Source organism: Lagopus muta, chromosome 1 (assembly GCF_023343835.1).
Source record: "Lagopus muta isolate bLagMut1 chromosome 1, bLagMut1 primary, whole genome shotgun sequence".
Lineage (NCBI taxonomy): Eukaryota > Metazoa > Chordata > Aves > Galliformes > Phasianidae > Lagopus > Lagopus muta.
The window spans coordinates 54,872,772-54,894,563 of NC_064433.1; the positions used below are offsets into that span (position 1 = coordinate 54,872,772).

At 36.0% G+C, this 21,792-nt stretch overlaps 1 protein-coding gene across 2 annotated transcripts in view; it reads right to left on the reverse strand.

Moving 5' to 3' along the window:
- Positions 1-21,792, reverse strand: part of MYBPC1 (myosin binding protein C1) — a 71,563-nt gene that overhangs the window by 23,595 nt on the left and 26,176 nt on the right. For both annotated transcript variants that reach the window (XM_048960458.1, XM_048960448.1), the window contains exons 4-16: positions 17,743-17,847; positions 16,010-16,158; positions 15,548-15,665; positions 14,535-14,586; positions 12,839-12,895; positions 9,095-9,261; positions 7,604-7,736; positions 5,823-5,947; positions 5,152-5,257; positions 4,669-4,835; positions 3,037-3,199; positions 2,458-2,564; positions 1,186-1,319 (exon numbers count right to left, since the gene is read on the reverse strand). In XM_048960458.1, coding sequence (XP_048816415.1) covers positions 1,186-1,319; positions 2,458-2,564; positions 3,037-3,199; positions 4,669-4,835; positions 5,152-5,257; positions 5,823-5,947; positions 7,604-7,736; positions 9,095-9,261; positions 12,839-12,895; positions 14,535-14,586; positions 15,548-15,665; positions 16,010-16,158; positions 17,743-17,847 — 1,583 coding nt within the window. The remainder of the gene's footprint in view (positions 1-1,185; positions 1,320-2,457; positions 2,565-3,036; positions 3,200-4,668; positions 4,836-5,151; positions 5,258-5,822; positions 5,948-7,603; positions 7,737-9,094; positions 9,262-12,838; positions 12,896-14,534; positions 14,587-15,547; positions 15,666-16,009; positions 16,159-17,742; positions 17,848-21,792) is intronic.

Genomic DNA, 21,792 nt, shown 5'->3' on the forward strand with positions numbered 1-21,792 from the left:
AGGAATCAAAGTAAGCAGAGGGAAAAAGCACGTTTTCTGCTTTAAGAATCAAAATGTTCAAAAATCGAAGTTCAAGTGCGTTACTGAACACTTCAACAAGAAGTTTCCAAACAGAAAGTCATATTAAAGCTTAGTATTTCAGTCATCTGATTATCACAAAAAAGACAAACTAACCAAGTGATAAATAAATAAATAGCTTTAAAATACTGTAACTGTTTAGTACTCAGGTCAGCCATTACATCTCAGAGGAAGGTTCAGTAGGCTCGATTACCCTGTGAGCAAGAACATGCTTTAATCAACGCTACTTGATGAAAAGAGAGTAGTGGAATCTTAAAGAAGATTAAATGTAAAAGATTTTTAAAAGATTCTTAAAAGAAAAAGAATCTGTACAAGATTTGTAAAAGATTCTTAAAAAAAGAATCTTAAAAAAATTGAAATGTAATTCATACAGTTGAATGACGAGATGGATTGTGAGGGTCAGTAGTTTGTCCTCATCATTTTTAAAATTCTTACACATTTTTGAATAAGAAGATCTCCTAGAGGAACTTCTCATTTGAACAAGGCTCTGGTATTAATAATACCAGTAAGATGTGAAAAATACTAGTAAGATTTGACCAGGTAGTTCTGAGAAATTCAGCACATACCAGCAATGTTGCACATACCTGAATGAAAAATTAAACATGGGAAGTCTGGCTTTTTGATATCATACAGTCAGGAGTACATCTTGGCAAAGTTTAGCACAAAGACTCCATATGCAGAACCCAGGTGAATGTTTCATTTTAGTCTTGAAACTTCATCAAAATTTATTTATTTCAAAACCAGACCTCACTATGTCTACCTGTCAAAACTGGAATTCTGGACATTATATACACAATAAGTAGCTGCCTGGTAAATTTTCATTAGATTTCTTCTGCATCTAATATATCCCTCTCCTTTAAATTTATTTTTGGAAAAAGCATAATTTTTTCCTTAACAATGTCAAGTGTTTCCTCAAAAAGATCCATAAGATTCTAAACACTATTTGTCAATTTCACCCTTCACACTTGAGGGAGGAGAGTTTTTAAGTGCAACAGGTTAATGTATCTCCTTGTTATTTCCTTCTATATCTCCACCGGACTAGAGATTATTTTTGGAGGGAAAAAAGCTCCTCCTCGATCTTTAAAAACACATATAATGCTGATGTACCTTATCCCCTTTACTCCACATGACTTTTGGTGTTGGCTCGCCAGTGATAGGGATCTCAAGTCGTAGTTTGGTTCCTGCCACTACTGTCACAGTGTTATTTTCTCCAAGACCATCAAGGTGAAGTTTAGGAGGATCTGGAAAAGAAGAAACCGTCCAAATTTTCATAGGACTGCCACTTAGAAAATTTAAGAACCTGGGAACAAGTTTGAAGTACAGAGAAATATGCTCTACTCTTAGTATTTTCCTGGCATTTTTACTCGATTAACATCTGTTTGGAAGAAAAATAGTGAAGAAAAATTTTTGGAAGAAAATAATCGATGAAGTTGTTTATATTTAGGTAACATGTGAGAGAGACTTCCTCTAAGTGGCTCTTGAAAATTTCTGTTGCAGACTTTCAACATTAGGAATTGTCATGCTTCAGGCATCATTATTCTAATATTTTAAACATTTTCTTCATCTAAATACTTTTCCTGAAAGTGAAATGGTTACTTCTGTTGTACTCCATGCATACGGACAACAACTGATGAGCATACTCTTATTTTAATGTATTAGAAGATTTTATCTTTGAGAGTACTCTTCCTCCCCTCCTCTAGTCATTCTCCCCAGTTCTTGCCAATCTTATTTCTAACAGAAGTATCCCACTTCTTTCAGTATCAATTGCAAGTCATATTTTCTGAAACCTTGATTTGTATTGCTGTCATTTCAAATTCACAGGCTGAAGTTAAATGTCAGTGGGGTACTGTTGTAGGAAGAGTCAATACCTTATTGTATTTCTTTTTTAAATTTTTATTTTTTTGAAAGACTGGAGTTATTAACAAACCTTCTAATTAGATTACTGAATAAATGCTGACCAGAAACATTTAATTCTCTGGATATAATTAAATATAAGTATAGTATGTGTGAATATGTACCTACTTCACTATTTTACTAAGCTAACTCATATGCTGAAATGTAAACAAGTCCATTCCTCAAAGAATACAACACTGCAGGTCTGAAAAATTATACCAAGAGCTGCTTTACACAAACTATTAACAGTAGTTTAAGTTTAGGAATTCAGTCACCCCAGGCTTGTAAACTATGACCAGATCCTGAGGCAAAGTACTCTCTTACTAGCTCAATGTCACTTTGCCAAAGTAGCAGCTCTGTATTTTGAGGTAAGCACCTGCTCAGAAGAAACAAACTGATTGTATTCAAGGATAATTCACACGGTTTTAACTTTCCAAAGGCCAGAGAAAGAAATGAAATTTGTAACTTGTTGTGCCAAGTACTTACCCACAACATGTACTTTGCATGGAATATTAATATTGTAAGCATCTGGTACAAACATGTATTCACCCTCATCATCAACAGCAGCACTTGCTATAATAAATCTGTGGATTCTGTAAAAAATTGAAAAAGAAAGCCATGTAAATTATTTTTGAAGACTACTTGAGACTATGAGGAAAAGTCGGAAGAAAAAAATTTAGGAGATCTGTGCAAGTGTGTAAAAGGTGCAGAAACCAAAAAACAATCAGAAAATAGTGTCGTTTTAAAATCTTTAATGCCCCCAAATTATTTTGATCTTAGTACCTAATATCCCATACTAATAGCAATGGCAATATCCAGAAAAAAAGAATCACTTAAAAATAGATGTTTCAAGGATTTTTTTTATTATTGTATTCCACAGCCAAAAGACACAGTATGAAAAAGGACAAGGAGACATAGCTTTTATGATCTTAAAACTAACTGTGTTTAAAGAACAAAGTTTAGGCTTAACACATTGATTAATATATCATTTTCAGAGAAATAACCCTCATATAGGTTGTTTCTCTGAAGATGAAGTTACATCAAATCAATATTCAACATGCTTACCTTCCTTTATGGTAAAGCTTCACACGGTCACTAGCTTCAATCAATTGTCCATTTTTGTACCATTTCCCTTCCACATTCTCAGATATCTCACATTTCAGGTGGATTTCCTGTCCAAGTCTCACTGTCTGGTCTTCTAGTGCAAGTGAAATCTTCAGTGGTCTCACTTAAGAAAAGAAAAGTAGAGATATTAATGTTAATATCAAGTAACAGCTTAGAAGAAAGGTTGATCCAAAATATCCATGCCCTGATAAGAAAACCCAATCTATATTCACTTGGAGTGTATTTGAATTCTGTCCCCTTTTTGGTGTTTCAGTGCAAGATGAGGGCACTTATACCCCTAGAATCCAGTAAGAAACTTTCGAAATCTGTAAGACCTGTGTCCCCAGTCCTACTCCTAAGAGTGCTCCGCTCTTAGAGAAAGGTCTACCTAGCATTCCTGCAATCTGACTACTTACAGAGGTCTCCCAGATGACACAAGATAACTTGGAGACTTAACAAAGTAGTTAATTGCAACTAATATCTGTCTTTATGAGCCTCTTGTGTCTGGCTCTTATCAAAGGACATGGTGGATAGTATAAGGTTATTTCATACATTACTTCTCCTTGTGTTTGCTAAGCTGCCTTAACCACCCTTGTGAAAACACAAAAATACTACCAGCTTTTGTGAAACTTGAGCTTTTTCCACTTTCTGGAACATCAGATGCTGTAGACATGAGTCCAGGCTGAACACACAGCACTGTGCATGTGCACTAAATATGCCTGCCTATAATCTGACATATAAAACAAGGAATGGTGGAAAAAACTGCATTTTGTAGAAAGATGGCTGGAATGTTCTCAACAGAAGAAGCACAAAACACTGTGGTATTGTGGTAAGATGATGGAGCCCAATAGCCACAGTGGATAACTTTCAGCTTGGTAAGAGACCTGTGAATTGTTTGTGCTTAGGATGTCATTTTGTATAAAATAGTTAAAAGTAGAATGTTTGCATGTATGATATATGGTAAGTTTACAGTGTGTAACAAATTTACCACAAACAGGTACTCAGAATCTACCTTGTTCACTAATGCCAGCAAGACCAAATCTGCATCCAGTTGCAAACTAACCAATTGCCTAAAACCAAAGTGGCAGATTATATGGATACATACATTTTGCTAGAAACCACAAGTGTTTTAAAGATATATTCAAACAGTGCTGAGTGAGATACAGTCTCATTTTAGTGCCTTTAGTTTAGTTCAAATAGTCTTGACGCATGTTAACAGTACATCTGGTAGTAGAATATATTATTTTTTTCCAACACATTTTTTTTCACTCCTTTTATCTAAAAAGTCTTGGTTTTGTCTTTCCTGTAAAAGCCTGAAAGGATTCAAGAAAAGCAAGTACTGCCACTGAATGTCTCAGTTTGTTGACCTATTATATCTTTCCATGGATAGCTTTGTTTTCCATCTTAATAAACTGACAGGAATTTTCAAGCAGGACTAATTCATTGTCAGTCACTGCAGACTGGAGGTCTACAGCTAAGAAATTGCTATGGAACATAAAGCTATCTTTAAACTCAGAAAAAGGCAAGCAAATTATTTCTGTTACTTAGCAAACTATGACCGTCACTATCAAGAGCAAGATATATTATACTTACAATCAACAGAAAGCTTAGCTTCTGATTGGCCTCCTGTTGTCATTACTGAGTAAGTTGCATTGTCATTTTTTGCAGCCTCCTCTATAATCAAAGTGTGTTTTTTACCCTCAACCTTGATTCGATACCGAGATTTAGGTTCATTGGTAAGCTCTACACCATTCTTAAACCTAAAAGAAAAGAAAAAGTGATTATTTTCCCAATAAAAGTCCTGTGTGAGTAAGAATCTCATAGACTGAAACTTCTGGAGAAGACTTTGCAAGACTTAAGACACAAAAAAGTGTTAAACCCATGAATGTGTAAGAATGTTCTTGCTGTTACTACTTCACTGAGTAATGCTCTCCTGAGTTTTTTTAAACTGATACCTGATACAGAAAATGCTCTCCACATTTATGCCTACAAATAAAATCTTTCTTTACCTCCTTCCCCCTCCCTGGCCCCATCTGTGTCTCAAAGAAAACAATATCTGTTCAAAGAATGACGTACCATTTAACATTTGCATCATCCTCAGATACTTCACAGCTCAGTTCTACACGTTCACCAACATAGGTACTGGTATCCTCCAGGCCTTTGGTCACCAAAATTGGAGGATCTTTGACAAGATAAAATTACAGATTTACAATCTGAGAGAGAAGGATGTTTTTAAAATCATGCTATAGGAGATAAGACTATCAACACTACAGGATCAAAAATATTAAGGGAAAGATCACTCATTCGTAGATTTTGGTAGAATCTTCCCTTAAATATTGGCAGATGAAACTAAAATCAGTATTTTAATGCCTGATTTTAGAGTATTTGGAACAGGTCAATTGGACCATTATCAGGGTTGCCAGGTTCCTAAGTATGTAAGGGAAGGCCAATACAGAGACAAATGAGTTCCAAAATGGCTTTGAAATTATGAGGAGGACCACAGTCCCACTGGATCCCAGTGGACGGTATGAAACATGAAATAAACAGTATCTCCATTTCTGTGTTTTCACTAGATTAGTAAGTATGGGATGAACAAAAATGATCAGGAATCACAAAAATGCATATTAACCCTGCTAATACAAATGCAAACATACACTGAGCTATATCCTTCCTGTTAATTTTTGCTGCAGTTCAAGGAACCACATCAATTTACACCAGTTGAAATGGGAACAGGCTGGTGTAGTTACCTCTCACAAACAGTTCTGTGGAGCATTTCTCATCACCAGCTGTTACGTAATAGCGAGCGTCATCTGTCATCGTACAGTTATTGATGAACAAAATTCGCTGGTTACCTTTGTGCTCAAAAATGTATCTGTTTGAATAGAATACAGCAAAGATGCATTAGCAAAACTGCTGGAGCTCTTCTTTATGTATATGGAAACATATATATAAAATCTTTTAGCAATCACTAGAGGGGAAAACCCTCTTTCTTACGTAGACCTGGAAAAAAAGTCCTGGGATGCAATTTCCGTGTTTCAACAGAAAATTTAAGAATGATCATAGACTTTGGAGCAAAAAGAGCTATGGCTAGAGTGATAACAAACAGTTTCTGGTTTGTTACAACATTCCAGGCTTACATGATACAAAAATATAATAATAAAAAAACAGCAGAATAAAATGGAGACTGAAACTCTAGATGAGTAAAGATGAAAATAACCAGTAACAGGAGACCATCCTCATTCCAACACTCTTAACATTTTTATGAAGTATAATAATAGCCAAGGTTAAGAAGTTAATATTATTGGTAGGCCAGATGGCACAAGAGATCAGTAATGGGATATTGGGTTTTGGTAATGGGATATGTGGCCTTTCACCTTTATGTCACCAGTTTAATTCTGCTCCAGGTTTGCAGTGACCAAAGCTCATTAGCATCTGACAGCTGCTTCAGCAGCCTGGAAGAAATGCACTGGAGCATTCAGTCCAGGTCCTTCTATTGAAGAAGAATGCATGTTTGCAAGGCAGTTCTAAACTGCTCACGGAAGTTAAAGAAAATATACCACTTTTATCACTTTTTCTTTGTTAGTCACATATATTAATCCAAATTCTTCATTGACTGAAGCAGTGTTAGAATAGATCTTCCATTCCTCATAATAGGATGTTTGCTAATTGCAATTTTTCACTGGGCCAGAAAGAGAAAATTGAAAGGTTTTTGTGCTTTCAAACAATATTTGAGGAACATTACATTTTTATGCATTACCATTCTTATCTGTGTTTGACTGTGGAATGCGATTTTGTACTCTAGGTTGTGAAAGACATGAGAATATTAGGGATTGGGTTCAAGTTCCAGCCATTGCTCTTCCTGCATCCAAGAAGCCTCTTGCTTATTATAGGTAAAACCAGAGAGTAAACCGATACATAAGTGACACAGATGATGGAGAAGCTTGGGCACAGTAGATAATTTGTGTGTGTCTGAAATTGCTGTGAACTAATTCAGGTTGTTTGCTTCATCGTGTTAACCAGATAGTGGAGAGAGAGAAAAAAACCTTACTCCCCTTTTCTCTATATGGTTGATTACCTAATTAACAGATAGTGTTGATTAGAGACAATTTTATAGGTAGCTTATGAGCCAGGTAGGCTTTATGTTAAAGGTCTCTCCTTTTAGTAACCAATTTCTACAGAAAGATTCTGACCTTATTCTAACATAGAACTGAGGAGACTTATTTTTTCAAAATTCTTCCTGGTTTTGTCTTTGTTTTAACCTACCAAGCAGGAAATGGCTCTATGCTTTGTTAAGGATCTTTAACTCTCCTCTCTCGAGATAAAGCACACAATCTATGTCAACAACTAGTATACAGTGCATATTTTTGGGTCATGAGCAAGATAGCATATTTTACCTACTTCTTCTGTGTAAAGAAATGTCAGAAATAAAATTGGTGTAAACCTAATCAAAGATATAGATCTATGTGAGACACATCAAGGAAATATATATATACCCGTTTTACAGCTAACATACAATAAAACCACTTACTTTGCACTTGGTCGTATTTCTTGGCCATTTTTATACCATTTGAGTTCCACTGTTGGATCTGCTAGCTCTACCATGAACCTAACTTTGCCTCCTTTATCCACCTGATATGCAGGATCAAGTCCTTTGGAAAATGCTGTTGTGGAAGAGAGATGTTATTGTAAATGAAGACTGGAAAATAAATAATATGAATGTTGAAATGACATTGCATAAACCTCATGAAATTTATCAGAATATATATACATGCCATGTTATGCATCACTCTATATTCTTGGGCTAGTTCAGTCAAATCAGTTTTTTTTCTAGTAGTACCATTAGAACTACTGAGTTATGCAGCTCAGTTTATCCTGATTAGTTAATATCTCTTCATGGCTTTGCAGTATAACATGGTTCTGATTAAGATTGGCTAGATATAACTTTGATAGCTTGCTGAGAACCTTTACTTCAGAGTAAAACTGTATATAGCTTGTGCAATGGAAGCATCTAGAATGAATCTATTAGAAAGGACCTCTCTACCAGCAACACCATTTAGTTAACAAGGAATTTTAATCTAATTTTTTTTCTCTGAATAAAAATAAATGGTTTGTCTAAAAGCCAGTTTAATTTTCTTGATTCTGTCTGTAGGTTGCAACTCCACTTGTGATGAATGTTATGGCTGCAAAACATTTGCAAAAATGCATGAAACCAGGCAAAAATTCACTTCATGAATCGTAGCAGAGCTTTTTGAAACAATTATTTTATATGAGCAAAAGTAGACCAAGTTGTTCTGGAAAATGTAAGGCCAGAACTCAAACATTTCAAAACACTTCAGCATCAACATTTAGCTACTGCCAGCCACAAATGTTAAACTCAGAGAAGCAGATAACCTGTGGCTCAAAAATAAATGGTGCTTCAAAAAATACTGCCAATAGCTAAATTATCAGCTTCTGGTAAGATTTATATCATGCATATGTCTAACTGCAGAAGACTGAATCTGTCAACACAGCAGTAGTAGAACTACAAAATTTGAACAGAATATTTTATTTAATTGATTTAATATATAATTTATTTAATTTATTTATTTTAATCTTACCGTTTACGAGATTTCAATTTATAGTAAAGGTAGCATGAGGTGGAAAACATCCTATAGAGATGTTTTGCACGCCATATAAGGACCTTTCTGTAGGTAAAACCATGTCTACTGAAAAATTCTGATACAACTGGCAGCGCCTTCCTACCCATCTGACCCAACTGCTGAGAGGGACCAGACAAACTGGTTCCAGGTGCTAAGGGTGCTCCTTCTCCATTTTAACTTTTCAGCACCTCTCTGTGATGAATCTGGATAGAGAACAACTTTCTTCAAGCTGAACAATTCGTACATAAGCTTCCAGTTCTTTCCTTGCATCAGACATATAGGCATAGAGGTAGAGGGTAAGAATAATACAGTATTTGGGCTTATTGGGTGCATAGTTATGTTTGACCAGTGAACATAATAATACTTTGCCTTATCCATACCTGCACTCTTCTTCACCTCTCTTTTCATGCGCTTCAGACGCTTTAACATGCCTCTCAGGTCAGTGATACCATACTGAAAAGCAATCTTCTCGTATTCACTGGGATTGGCATTCTTCAGGAGCTCCCATACATCCACCTCAGGTTCTTCTTCTTGCTGTTTGACCTCCCTAACAGTGGCAAAATAAAATTGTGGGAGAAGAGTTAGTGAGACCTTTTCATATCAGAAAGACAGAGTGGAATTGAATCCATGGTGATATTATAAATGTTTTGTTCAAAATTTGAAGGCCACCAAGATATTTTTTATTTCACTTTGACATCAAGCTTTCCAAACGTCTGTAAATAAGTGAATTCAAGCCCCATTTCCACTCAGTATAAGTGGCATAGTTGAGAATGACATTCACACCTTAGTTCACAATGCTCCAGGGCACAGTTTAGATATAAGTTTTTGTTTGCCATTTTCTGATGTAATCAGCAATAAGAAATGTTGTATTTCTTCATTATAGTGTGGAATCTGTTTGAAAATGTAATATATAGTAGCATACCTGCTTAAATTGGTTTTGCCTGTTGTAACTTTACTAGAATCAGGGAAAACTTATGACAGTACTACTAAGATCTGAGTCTAATCCATACATTTCATAGTTAGGCAAAAATGTTTTTCAATTTGGAGACCCTGTAACTCTTGCAAGTGGTGACCTGTGAGAGGACATACGGAAACCCAAAGGAATCTGTTTCAGTTTATAGTTACACCAACTCTTCTAAGAATCACTTAAATCTGGAGTACGGAGAGGAACTGGAGATTCTCAACCAGCTTGGACTTGCAGGATGGGTCTGATGGCTTCCATGTTTATCTCAGTCTTAAGAATGGGAAATGTTTTAGAGGCCTGTGTAAATATCATCACTTGTCTTATGATATCCTACTTACTATCTCCAGCTCTAGGCTAAGACAATGAACAGAAAGAGGCTCAATTATTTTCACGCTGGCAACCATTAGGAGAGGGAAAAAATGGAAGAACTCTGAGCAAAACTGCAGTTTTTGAGAATGACTCAAATTGAACTGCTCAAACAATCAAGGAAACAGAGCTGAAATCTAGGCATTTTTTTAATGTAAGATCATTAAGCTCAGATCAGGATCAGTCTGACTTAATCATATCAGTCTAGTGAAATCATTTATTTTTTTTTAGAGTTTTGATAATAGAATAAGAAATCCAAATTGAGGAATAAACAAACAAAGAAGAGACTGAGCTTTGCCATGATACTCTGTTAGAGCTGAGCACTATCAAGTCACAGAATTGTGTTTAACAATAATACAAAAACAACACTGGGGAGCCCTGTAAGGTTGTATGAGTAATTACGGAAAAACACTTTGCTGTTTAATTTGTTAGACTTACTAATTTTCCTAATAAGCCAGTGATATTTTATAAAGGAAAAAAAAATCTGATTGGATCATGTTTGTAATACTTACGTTGATAGCTCTGAATAATTCTTAGAAAATCTATGGTATTTAATTTTAGATTTTGGGTGTTTTTTTACTTTTTTTTCTGTGTTCACAATTACTGGAGAGTGACTATGTACTGTGAATGCTGGAGCTTTGGTGAGATTCCTTCTGTGTGACAGCAAGATGAGATCAGCTTTCAAACCTATGTAAAAGCTGACACACCTGCTGGAGTGCCATTCTCCTCTCCCAGGACTGGCCACTTGCCATGCAACTTCTGTCTGTTCTAAGGATTGCTACGTTCCACGGGAATTGAGATAATGTAACCCCAAGCAGTGGCTGAGAATGAGGATCAATGAGAGCATCTTGATTTTCAAGCAGTTTGAAATAATTTATTCCAGGCTATTTTCTTCCTCTTGCATAACTGGAGAACACATTTTGAAACAGGGCAAACCAACCTTGCTCTGAGACCGTGGCAGTTTCTGCTGTGGGCAGCAGGCAAACAGTGCTGCACAATTCCTCAGTGGATTGATCTCTCCACAAAAGTTCTTTCAGATCTTATTCCTGAAAATGTGCATGTTGCTGAAAGATGTACTTTTAAAAATGAATACCTAAACGTGTGAGTGTTTTTTGATATCTTGTGCTTTGTGGAATTTCAGGCTCTTACCGATGCACTGAACTGAAGCATAACCAGTTACAGAGCGGCTTACTTGCATAAAAACTGGTTGGTCTTTCTTCAAGACAAGCACAAAGGGAATATGTAGATTCTGTGCAGCAAGTTTTTTTTTTGTGCGTGCGTGTATGTTTTTAATAAAAACATGTATTTTTTAAGTATTAAGCACCATGAGTGAAAAATTAGCTCTCTTCTTGGCAGTATGACCACACAAAAGAGAGGGAGTGCACCTGCAGAATTTCCTGTTCAATAATTGAAATGCAAACATGTATTTTCATAATTGAAATGGATACTAATATCCACACTAGGGTCTGAGTAGCAGTCTTACCGTTTAATTAAGCTCATAGAGGCTGCATTTAAGTGCTTGAAGCTAGAAGGTGAAGTACCAGTTTCACCACTAGTAAGTAGTGATGTTTATGAATTAAAAGTTTGCTTTGCCCATTAAACACAAGATTCTTATTCTACATTTATATGGCTATAAAAATATTTGTCTTATACAACATGTTAGTTGTTAATGAAGTTACAATGATTTTTTTTTCACACTTCTCTTTCCACAAAAACCCACAAGACCTCTTACATGCAGCTCATATTGCTAATAAAACACACCACAGGCAGTTATAAGAACTGTTACAGTAAGTTGTATTAGCAAGATAAAAAATCAAACTGAAGATCCTAATTAGGGATGAAAAGATTTAGAAAAAAAGGCCTGGTAGATTTGAATTGGTTCAGGTAATATTTTCTCTTCCTTCAACCTTCCTGTTTTCACTTCAGTTGCCTAAATACTCTCCTTCCCATTATAGCCCACAGGCCTACTGTGAAGTTTAAAATGTAATTGATATTGTATATTTGGTTTTTCTCTTTCAGAGTAATTGTTTTTCTTGTCAGATATTTTTAATGATAAATTTTTAAAAATTAGGATTTCACCAATTAATGTAGATCAAGGTTTTGTAAGGTCGTATTTTCCTTTCCAGGAATTGTCTTACTCTATTAAGAAACTAAACTGGATTTGAAGTCTGAAATAGCTAACAGCATAGCTGTTGTATCATCAGATTCTCAAGGTGAACAAGAGAAATACGTGTCCATGTTTTCCCATTTAAGAGTTAGTAGGTGAATGAACCATCATTGAATATTTGTGTGCATATATTGAAACAGAAAGTTACAACAAATTAATATAAATCTCTATGGTTTGAAAATGATATATAATTTATTGTATCACAGTGCTAATAACACCAAATAAAGATGAATGTGAAGAGGTTAATCTAATCCTTCCATCTTTTTGCTCTTGCACCCAAATCAATTTTCTGAACTGCTCATCCCTGTGTAGGAAATTCTCCCCCATGAGACTCCATGCAAACACAAAAGAAATAGCAAGTAGATTAAATGTTATCGGTCTCTTTATGTTGTGGCTCACTTTTTTTCCTGGTAGACTCAAGTCTGAATGTTCTTTTCAGCACACTTAAAAGGTAGAATTAAATGAACATTTGCATATTATAGCATGAGAATGACAGTTAGAAACGTTGTAAAAAAAATAAATGTCAGAAAAGTCTTAAGAAGTTATTAATGCTACACCTGACTCTTTCTGTGTGCTAACCTAATGGTTTGCAATCCACACCTGCTCACTGCATCACTTGGTTCTCACCTACGTTTCAGGAGACCACTAAAGTCAAGTTCTCCTGCATCGTCTTGTCCATCACCGCTGTTATTAATAGAAAAAGATCAAATCTTTGTTTAATACAGAAAGACGTAAACGACACACACCTTGCAAACTCTCTTCATGTCTCTCATACTCAACACTGTCCAGACACACAACTAATGGTATAAAATCAACACAAACTTGTATTCTTTTTCACACAAGTTATCTTACCTGAGGCACTTGTGAAAAATAACACAAAGGTTTGTATTGCTTGTCATCATACTTTGATGGCAAATTTTTGTAACTGCATACATAAATTTGCCAGGATTTGTGTTAGATTTCAGTAACACAAATAAACGTGAGCTAGTCAACACAATGAGCTTTGTTTTTCATTTCCATATCAGATGCGTGTAAAAACAAAGGGCTTGTGCTGATCTTACGCTGTGAATGTAAAACAAAGATTTGCATTGCTGTTTGGTGCTTTTAACAGCATATGTCTGTCAAACACCAGATTGCGAAGCATATAATTAAGACTTATTGTTTCTCTCTAAACGAAGGGAAAGATCGGTTAAAAACAGCACATTTTACATTTTTACAGATGAAATCATTGTGTTGTGAAGGTGCATATATTTCTATGATGTGACTTTAAGCAGTAAAACTGTGTTGTTAAAATGCATATAAACAAAATAATTCCCTTAACGTTTGTAAACAGTATGGTCAAAATCCAACAAATGTTAAGTCAAATGGTATCAGTATTTTATCCTATATTTTGTATGCAAAGTATCCCCTACAACAAACAGAGAATATTCAGAGATATCCTCACTGTATGGGGCAGAATAGTTATTGCAGTTTTTAAAAGATGTACAGGAGAAAAGTATGCACCTTTAATACAATATCATTTCTCTTTACTCTTTAAATCAAATATTTCTAAACAGAAGTAGTTAATTTTTAGTTACAACTTTGCCTGTATGCGTGAATTAATCAGCTGCACACATTTTTTGTTTATAAAACATTTTCAGTCTGAATACTTCTGCCCTTATAAGACAATTGTTTTCTATAAAATATAAAGGTAACATCTTTATACTGGTATTAATTACTGTCTTATAACAAAGGTAAATAACATAGAAGACTTCAGACACAATGCTTTACATTACTGCCCCTGCAATATTTCAGTATATTTTATATATATTTCATATATATGTATGTATATTTTATATTTTTATAGTTGTGTATATTATTTGAAGTTTTTCCACAAAGATGGCCACATGACACTTCTTTGTTGTAGGGTAAAGCAAGGCCAGCTCCTGTCTTGCTGAAATCAGTATAAATTTTGTCTCTGCTTTTGATCAGTGCAGGACTTGGATCAGAATCTTTCATATCATAGCTCACAATTTTCAGGAAACATGGTGAAATATTATAGAGAATGAAAATATAATTTTTAAAAACTCTGAAGAAACGGACAGTTAATATCTTTGAATATTGCACCTTCACTTAAAGCAATGACACTGCACTTTCAAGGGATTCTGCCAATGAATTGTAACTAGTTAATTCTACCCACTACCTTAAGCCCCAGTTCTTTAATCTTTATTTCCAAAACCATTCTGAAGGTACTCGATAAAACTGCCTGCCAAAATAGAGGTGAGTTCCATATGCTACCACATCCATTACTGAGGGGTTTCGCAGGGTCACTGTTTGAAGTTACCTTCTTTTGAAAGCAGATCTGATGTCAATGGATGGAGCAGCTTGAGAGGATTCTGTGAAGCAGTGATAGGACAGAGGTTAAAAACATAATCTGACATAATTTAAAATTGATGTAGTTGACATAAGTAATGTAATTTGGCATGAGAAATTTGTTCAGTCTCTTGCTAAGTGATCACAGTTAGTGCTCCTTTGGCATTAAGTTCTGGTAAATGTAAAGCTGCTTGACACTAAGCCAGGTTTACTCAATGCATTTCTCCGGCCTAGCTCCTACAGCTCTGCATAGGAAATTTGTCCTAGCAGTGTTTCTTTCACATCCTTGCTCTTGTCTGTACACTGGCTCTGGCTTTTTTCCTTCTTAATGCCAATGCTTTCTCTTCCACTTGCACCTGACTTCCCTGGAATTTTGGAAGACATTCATCTTTCTCAGGCTGATTGTACAGGTATGTGTGCACTCTTGTGCTCTTGAAGGAAAAGGTAAGACTACGGAATAACGTTTGCCAGAGTCAGACCTATTACAACATAGAAAAAGATAAAGACATGAATCTCCAGCACTCTCCACATTAGGCTATTGTTTATTCTGGGGCATTGTGGAAGAACTGTGGCTTTCTAAAGTATGACTGCACCATGCACGAGCAGGGTGCAAGTCCTGGAGAGCCATTCCTGAGCCAACTTCTCTCCCTTCAGGTCCTACCAGATGAATTATCTCTCTCTGAATAGCCCAAGGCCTGTTCCTCTCTCTTGTGTGCCAGAATCTGATCTGAATTCAATAGACTTATCTGCCAGCTTTCCTAATTTTTGGATATAACCTAAATGTTTCACATACTAGCTATCCCAATGTCTATTTAAACAAGAAATCACAGATGCTTAATTCTCTGCAGTCTATGCTAAAAATTTCTTCCTGCTATGATTAAACATTGCTTCATTTAATGGTTCTAAACAAAATTATGTGGAATTTCAGATTAAAAAAAAAAATCACATATTTATAAAGCTTTACAAATACAATTGGAATCTTACCAGTGACTTCAAGGTCAAAAGAGCAACTGTCAAACTTGTCCTTATAAGAAACCTCACAGCGATAGTTCCCTGCATAATTCTCCTTAGCTTGAATGATATGCATCTCAAATGTGTGTATCTAAAAATCAAATGTAATTGTTTATTAATGTGGGACATACATTTGCATGAAACAAATAGAAAATTTTGTCTTCCAGACCCAAACCTAAAGGAGTAAGGTATAACTTGAATAAAGGGTTGTGAAAAGAAAATGAAACTCAAAAAAGCAACTGAAAACAGGGATTTCCACACCACCTCATGTTCTGTTCTGGGAGAACAGAACAGAACTGGAGATCGTCACAGAAAACCGTGTCGTGAAGCCAGGTTTAGAATCTGCTTCACTTAAAATTCTGCCCACTGTCCAAATCTGATCTTTAAGCTCTCTTTGGAGCTTTGCCCCTATATGAAGGAAAACCAAAGACAGACCTTTGTGTGACGCTCAAATGACTCCTTCAGCTGCAGGTGCTTCCCTGCTTTGCTGGCCAGGTCCATCCATTTTCCTTTAAACCACTTAACGTTTGGCTTTCGGAGAAGATCTTTGGCTTCTACTTTGGCTATAAATGTAATATTCCCACCTTGTCAAAAGAGAAAAAACAACACAGTTATTGAGGAACTTGTGGTTGCTTGGTCACATTTGTACATGTTTCTTTTACTATGACTCCTTCCATGTGTTAGCTCTACCATGATAGTGAGAATCAGAAGGAGTCACATGAGCTATGAAAATACTGCAGAATGTTACAGAGATTAATGATTTTGAGTCTGGAAGCCTTCTGATCATGGCAGTGTCAAGCCTGAGACAAACTAAGAAGCAGAAAAAAATTAGCTGATGCAAAACTCCATGTTGTCATGGCCACTATGCTTCAAGTGGCTGAATTTCTTTGCCTTTAAATAAGACATATATTCCTAAGCTGCTAGGCAATTGTAACACAAATACACAGCAGAATCTAGAAAAATGCCTCTTTATGCATCACTATCACTAATTCTTGAAGTTAAAAAGAGTAGGAAAAGAGTCCTCTGTAAACAATATTTTGGGAGTTTCCATCCAACATTCTAGAATCATAGAATCATAGAATTATAGAATCACTAAGGTTGGAAAAGACCTAAAAGATCACCCAGTCCAACCGTTCACCTATTCCCAATAGCTCCTACTAAACCATGTCCCTCAACACAACATCCAGTCTTTCCTTGAACACCCCCAGGGTCGGTGATTCCACCACCTCCCTGGGCAGTCCATTCCAGTGCCTGACCACCCAGAAAAGAATACAGCCAATACCTTATGTTTGTTTTCCAAATAAATCCGCCCCAGATGATCTTTTTGTAGTTCTCAGAAGCTCAGAAAAATAGTAGCAGCGTATAAAAAGCACATCTGCCCACTTATCAATGGGCACCTATCCCAATACATAGCAGACATACTAGGTAGCCTGTACTAAACTTGGCACCATAGTTGCAATGCTGCTACCCTTCTTGCATTGGAATGTTGTAAATATGGCACTGAAGTGCAGTTAGGAAGTGAACCTCCTTACTGTCCTCATGTATCATGCTCTGGCTTCCTTCATAGGAAGGTATTGAAGTACTTGGACTGGATTCCTCCGGGGTTAAATTAAAACCAAAGATGTGCTCTGACAGTTTACCTCCTGTGTTCCAATTGCTGGAAGATATTCAGGCCAAGGACTAGGAACAGTCCAGAGCAAATCTCCCACAATTATTATAGTAGGGGTGATGGTTGCTCCCTGCCAGCCTCCATGCAGATCTGCTCATATTAGTCAAATTGCTTTAGCTGCAGCTGCAGAGTATAAATGTTGACCTGGGAATCTCTAAGCTGCTCTGAAGGCCATCATGCAGATCTTCCTGATCTATCAATAACATTATAGGCTAACAGTATTATAATAATGAGTTCTCAGAAAACATACCTCTTGTCCATTGTGCCAAGTAAGCTATAACATTTTGATTTTGTTTTGAATTTAAGAATTCTTTTTTCTTCTTCTTCTCGTACATTCTGTTTTGTCTTCAAAGAAAGGAGTTCACATCCAACTAAAATCAGTGGAAATATTTGTAGCTGAGGGCAGAAGCTGAGTGCTACCTGAACCTCACATACATCTTTTCAGTCTCTGTGTTTCTCTCTCCAGAATTGGCTTCTGATTTTCTTTCAAAGCACTTACCAACGCTCACTGAACCACTCTGGGGTTTTTCAATGAATAAAGTGGATCGTTGGGAGTCATCACGTTTTTCTGTCTCTTCTGGAGCGCTTTCTCCAATAGACCATACTGAGATTCAGAGAAAGAGGAAGATATCAATTATCAGCCAATGTTTGACTCTCTCCAAAATGCACTTACCTGAACTCACTAAACTCTCTAACCCTATTACCTCTCTCTTCAGGTGTCCTGAAAGATATGTGTTTGTTCATATTGACATCCACTGCTTGGCTGTCACATTGCATACAGTTCCTGAAAGAATGCTACCTCTGTGGTAACAGAAAATGAAACTCTCAGAGAAAAAGACGTGGCAATCTGATCAGCCTAGGTGGGTGATGAGCAAATTGAATGGCACCAGCATTCAACCATGAGTACTTTACAGAGGCAATAGACAAAGGTCAGCTCTTTGTTTTTCAGAAAGGAACATGGAGGTGGAAGTTCTGAAAACACAAACAGCTGTAAGCACATGCAAATCACAGATGATGATAATTCCTGTGGGTCTCTGTAAATCTCAAACTCAGCTGACTGAACAAGCTAGTTTTTCTTTTTTGCTCACATAATAGACCAGTGATGAAGCTTACTTCTCAGCTTTGTTCTCTATGATAGAAACAGAGAGTTTGGGAATCAGTAGAGAGAAATAGTTTGTCAGATGGAAATGATTCTGTCACATATTTAGGCAGAACGTGTTCTCTTCTGGAAATTGAGATTTTGGAAATGAAAGAGAAGGAAGAACAATTATAGTGAGAGAAGAGGCAGGTAAGCAACTTATCTAAGGCTGAAAACATGTTAGCTCAGGTATGTGTTTCTGATGGTTCTGACATCTGAATGTCCAGGACTTTGTGCTGTGCAGTTACATCTTTGGTAAATACATGCAAAACTGTGCTCAGAGCTAATTCCTAACAGAAAAAGACAGGGAAAGCGCATGATAGTGACAGACTTTCTATACCAAAAGAGAATCCCTCCATCTCGAAAGGCAAAGTCTCATGCTCAGAGAAAGAATTCGTGGAGTCCAAATGTCCTTGTTTGAGGAGTTCTGGTTAGTGCATAGAATAGACTGAGTAAAGCCAGTGCTAGCATGGAATAGCAGAGCAAATGTGTATACATATGACTGTATCAAACAAAGGAGGCTATAACTTTCAAACCAGAGCTGTATTCCTTGTTCCCATTGGAATTCTAGTTGTTTCTAAATCAAAGGTGGATTTTTGTTATTTGTCCAATACTCTTTTCTTTTTTGTTTAATAACTAGTACAAATGATGAACTAATTTGGCAGCATTTCTCACCTACTCAATTCTGTTCTTGAAATTTAAATTTATTTTCCCTCTTCAATATTTTCCATAAAAACTCATTTGTCAGAAGACAAAATTGCCTTTCACTTAGAACTAACTGCTACAGGAACCTTTTCAACTCATGAAAATTGCCACTGGTGACTAATGAAGCACAGCTCATGACAACCATAGGAAAACACAACTAAACTGCTTTTATTGTCCTTAAGTCTGTAAGAAATTTCAGAGACACATAGAAATGCTGGATAGCTCTGCTACAAAGTCTTTCTCTTTAGCTTTTTCAATGACTTACAGCTGGTATGCCTAATACCTCTGTATATTTCTGCTTGTATAAAACATACATGTATGTACACACATGTATATACACACATATGGAAACATACACAGACACACATGCACAGAGAAATATATAGATACATATCTATATCTACTCTCTGTACAAAATACAAACTATTAAAATTATGCTGGTATGGTATACTAGTGTATGGAAAGACATAACACAAGAACAAGTGAGAGTTACAGGTACGAACAGAAGGATCTGACAGTGCTTGAAATAGGAACTGGTCAGGTGCAGTAATGAACCTGAGACACGACGGGGTGAAATGGAAAATGGATATTAATAAATGAAAGTGGTATACATGGACTCATGAATTTGGTACCATGTAATGCAGAAATATTATCATCATCTCTGGTTATTAGCTTTTTCCTGTTTGTTAAACAGTCAGAACAGAATGTAGGTCTGACAGTGGCTCACAGGCCTGGCATAGGCTGTTACACCAGTGCAGTAACTATGGTTGAAGTACTTGCTGCTCATCTTGTTCCAGAGGCTGCAAATCCTGAAACCACAAAAGTGGGCGCAGTATGCGTTACCTGGCAGAGTAGGAAGAAAGAGGTTAGGACTTTGCTAAGTTATCCCCACCATCCTTTGTGCTGTGAGAAGAAGCCATTCTCCCACAATCTCCTGGAGTCTGTGTATGAGATTCAGGTAAGCCACTGCCACCCTGTAGGCTGAGGAGGAAGGGAATAGTTGCGTATCTATCTGTATGGAAAAACATGCAGATAGATAGGTATGTATGTATGTGTCTGGTATGTGTCCTGTATGGTACATCAGAGTCTTCTCTCTCTCCCAGTTTAGCTGCTAGAAAACTACTTAAGTTCCTAATTTTGAAAAGCATTTGAAAAGTTAGTGTTCAATACTGTGTAAATAGTGGAATTAAAAAAAAATCTAAGAAATATCTCATTAATAATCATTGTATCGTATAAAATTTGGACTGTTTCAACATGCTGTTCAGGAGGTCTCACCTGAATCCTTTCTTTCCGCTGCCTTAGACATCCCATCTGAAAGGGAAGAGCAATTTAGATGATACCAGCTCAGAGATCACAATTAAACTGACCTCAGGTCATGAAGATTTTAAGAACAATGATTCTTCATGCAAGAAGATTAGAATAAATACCTAGGACTGTACCTATGAGAAACTATTTGAATGCCAGAGGAAGTGAACTGCTGAGAAAAAAAGAAGTCAGAAATCTTTCCCCCATTTCTCTGGAAAGCCTAAATTTAATTTCCACTCAAGATTTCCTTCGTAGTAGTTTATATCTAGAAGGGATTTTTGAAGCTGATACTTTGCTCATCCTTTGGGGTGATTCTAAATAACAGATATTTTTATGTAATTCAAGTTGAACATTATTATTATTATTATTATTTGAAATTAAAAGATAGAGTTTTGTGATTCAAAGCTTTATTTATATTGTTAGCTTTGTCAATGAAAATCTCTACCATTGTTGATCAATTCACTGCTACTGATTATTCAGATGGCATGCAGCCCATGGTTAATAATGCCATTTTTAAAAATAAATCAGGAAAATTTAACACAGTGAAGATGTGATAAAACCATTTTTTTTGTTAAAAGTTTTAAAGCAAGAATGAGAGTTTTTCATTTGATGCACTAGAATGCACGTTAATGTTCATAATGTCTGTTTCACTCAAGTTTAATCTCTTTAAAAGACATACTAAGCAAACCATGTTGAAGTCTTGCCAAAGTCACAACAACCATGAATGATCCCTGTACTGTCACTTTTCTTCTGCCAACTAAAGGCATTTATCTGCCATCTTGAAGTGGTAAATTAAAACTACCTGTCTTCTAGACAACTTGTAAGGCTTATGGCCTAAAGAGAGGTGACAGACAATTCTATGGATAAACGTATTTTGAAATCATAAGGCATCTATTTTATTTGTAATTCTGGAATTTGTTCTCAGGACAAAACTTAAAAATGCTTTCCTTACTTTTTCAATGGTAACAGTTAAGACAGATGCCTTCAGAGTTGCTAATATTCTACCTTCCAATGCCAGAAGTTCTAACAAAAATTCAAGACAGGACTAGAAATAAACTTGTCTGGTATGAAGGTCTTGTACTTCTGAACATGGACTAAATTAATTTCGGACATCTCAGAAATGTTATTCTCTAATGAGTATGTTATGAATTCAGTCCAAATGGTTGGACTCTGTTCATTAATAGTCAAGAGAAAAATCCATACATACATACACATAAAAAAAAATATCATGGTCCTAACCTGCTGGTGGTGTGCTAACTGTGTCATCTTCATCTGTGAAAAGAAATACAAATAAAAAAATACATAAAGAAACTCAAAGCACAGTCGATCATCTGCTTTAAAACAAATATGTGAAAAGGTAAAACCTGCAAAAGAAAGGGAAAAATCATAATAGTCAGGAGC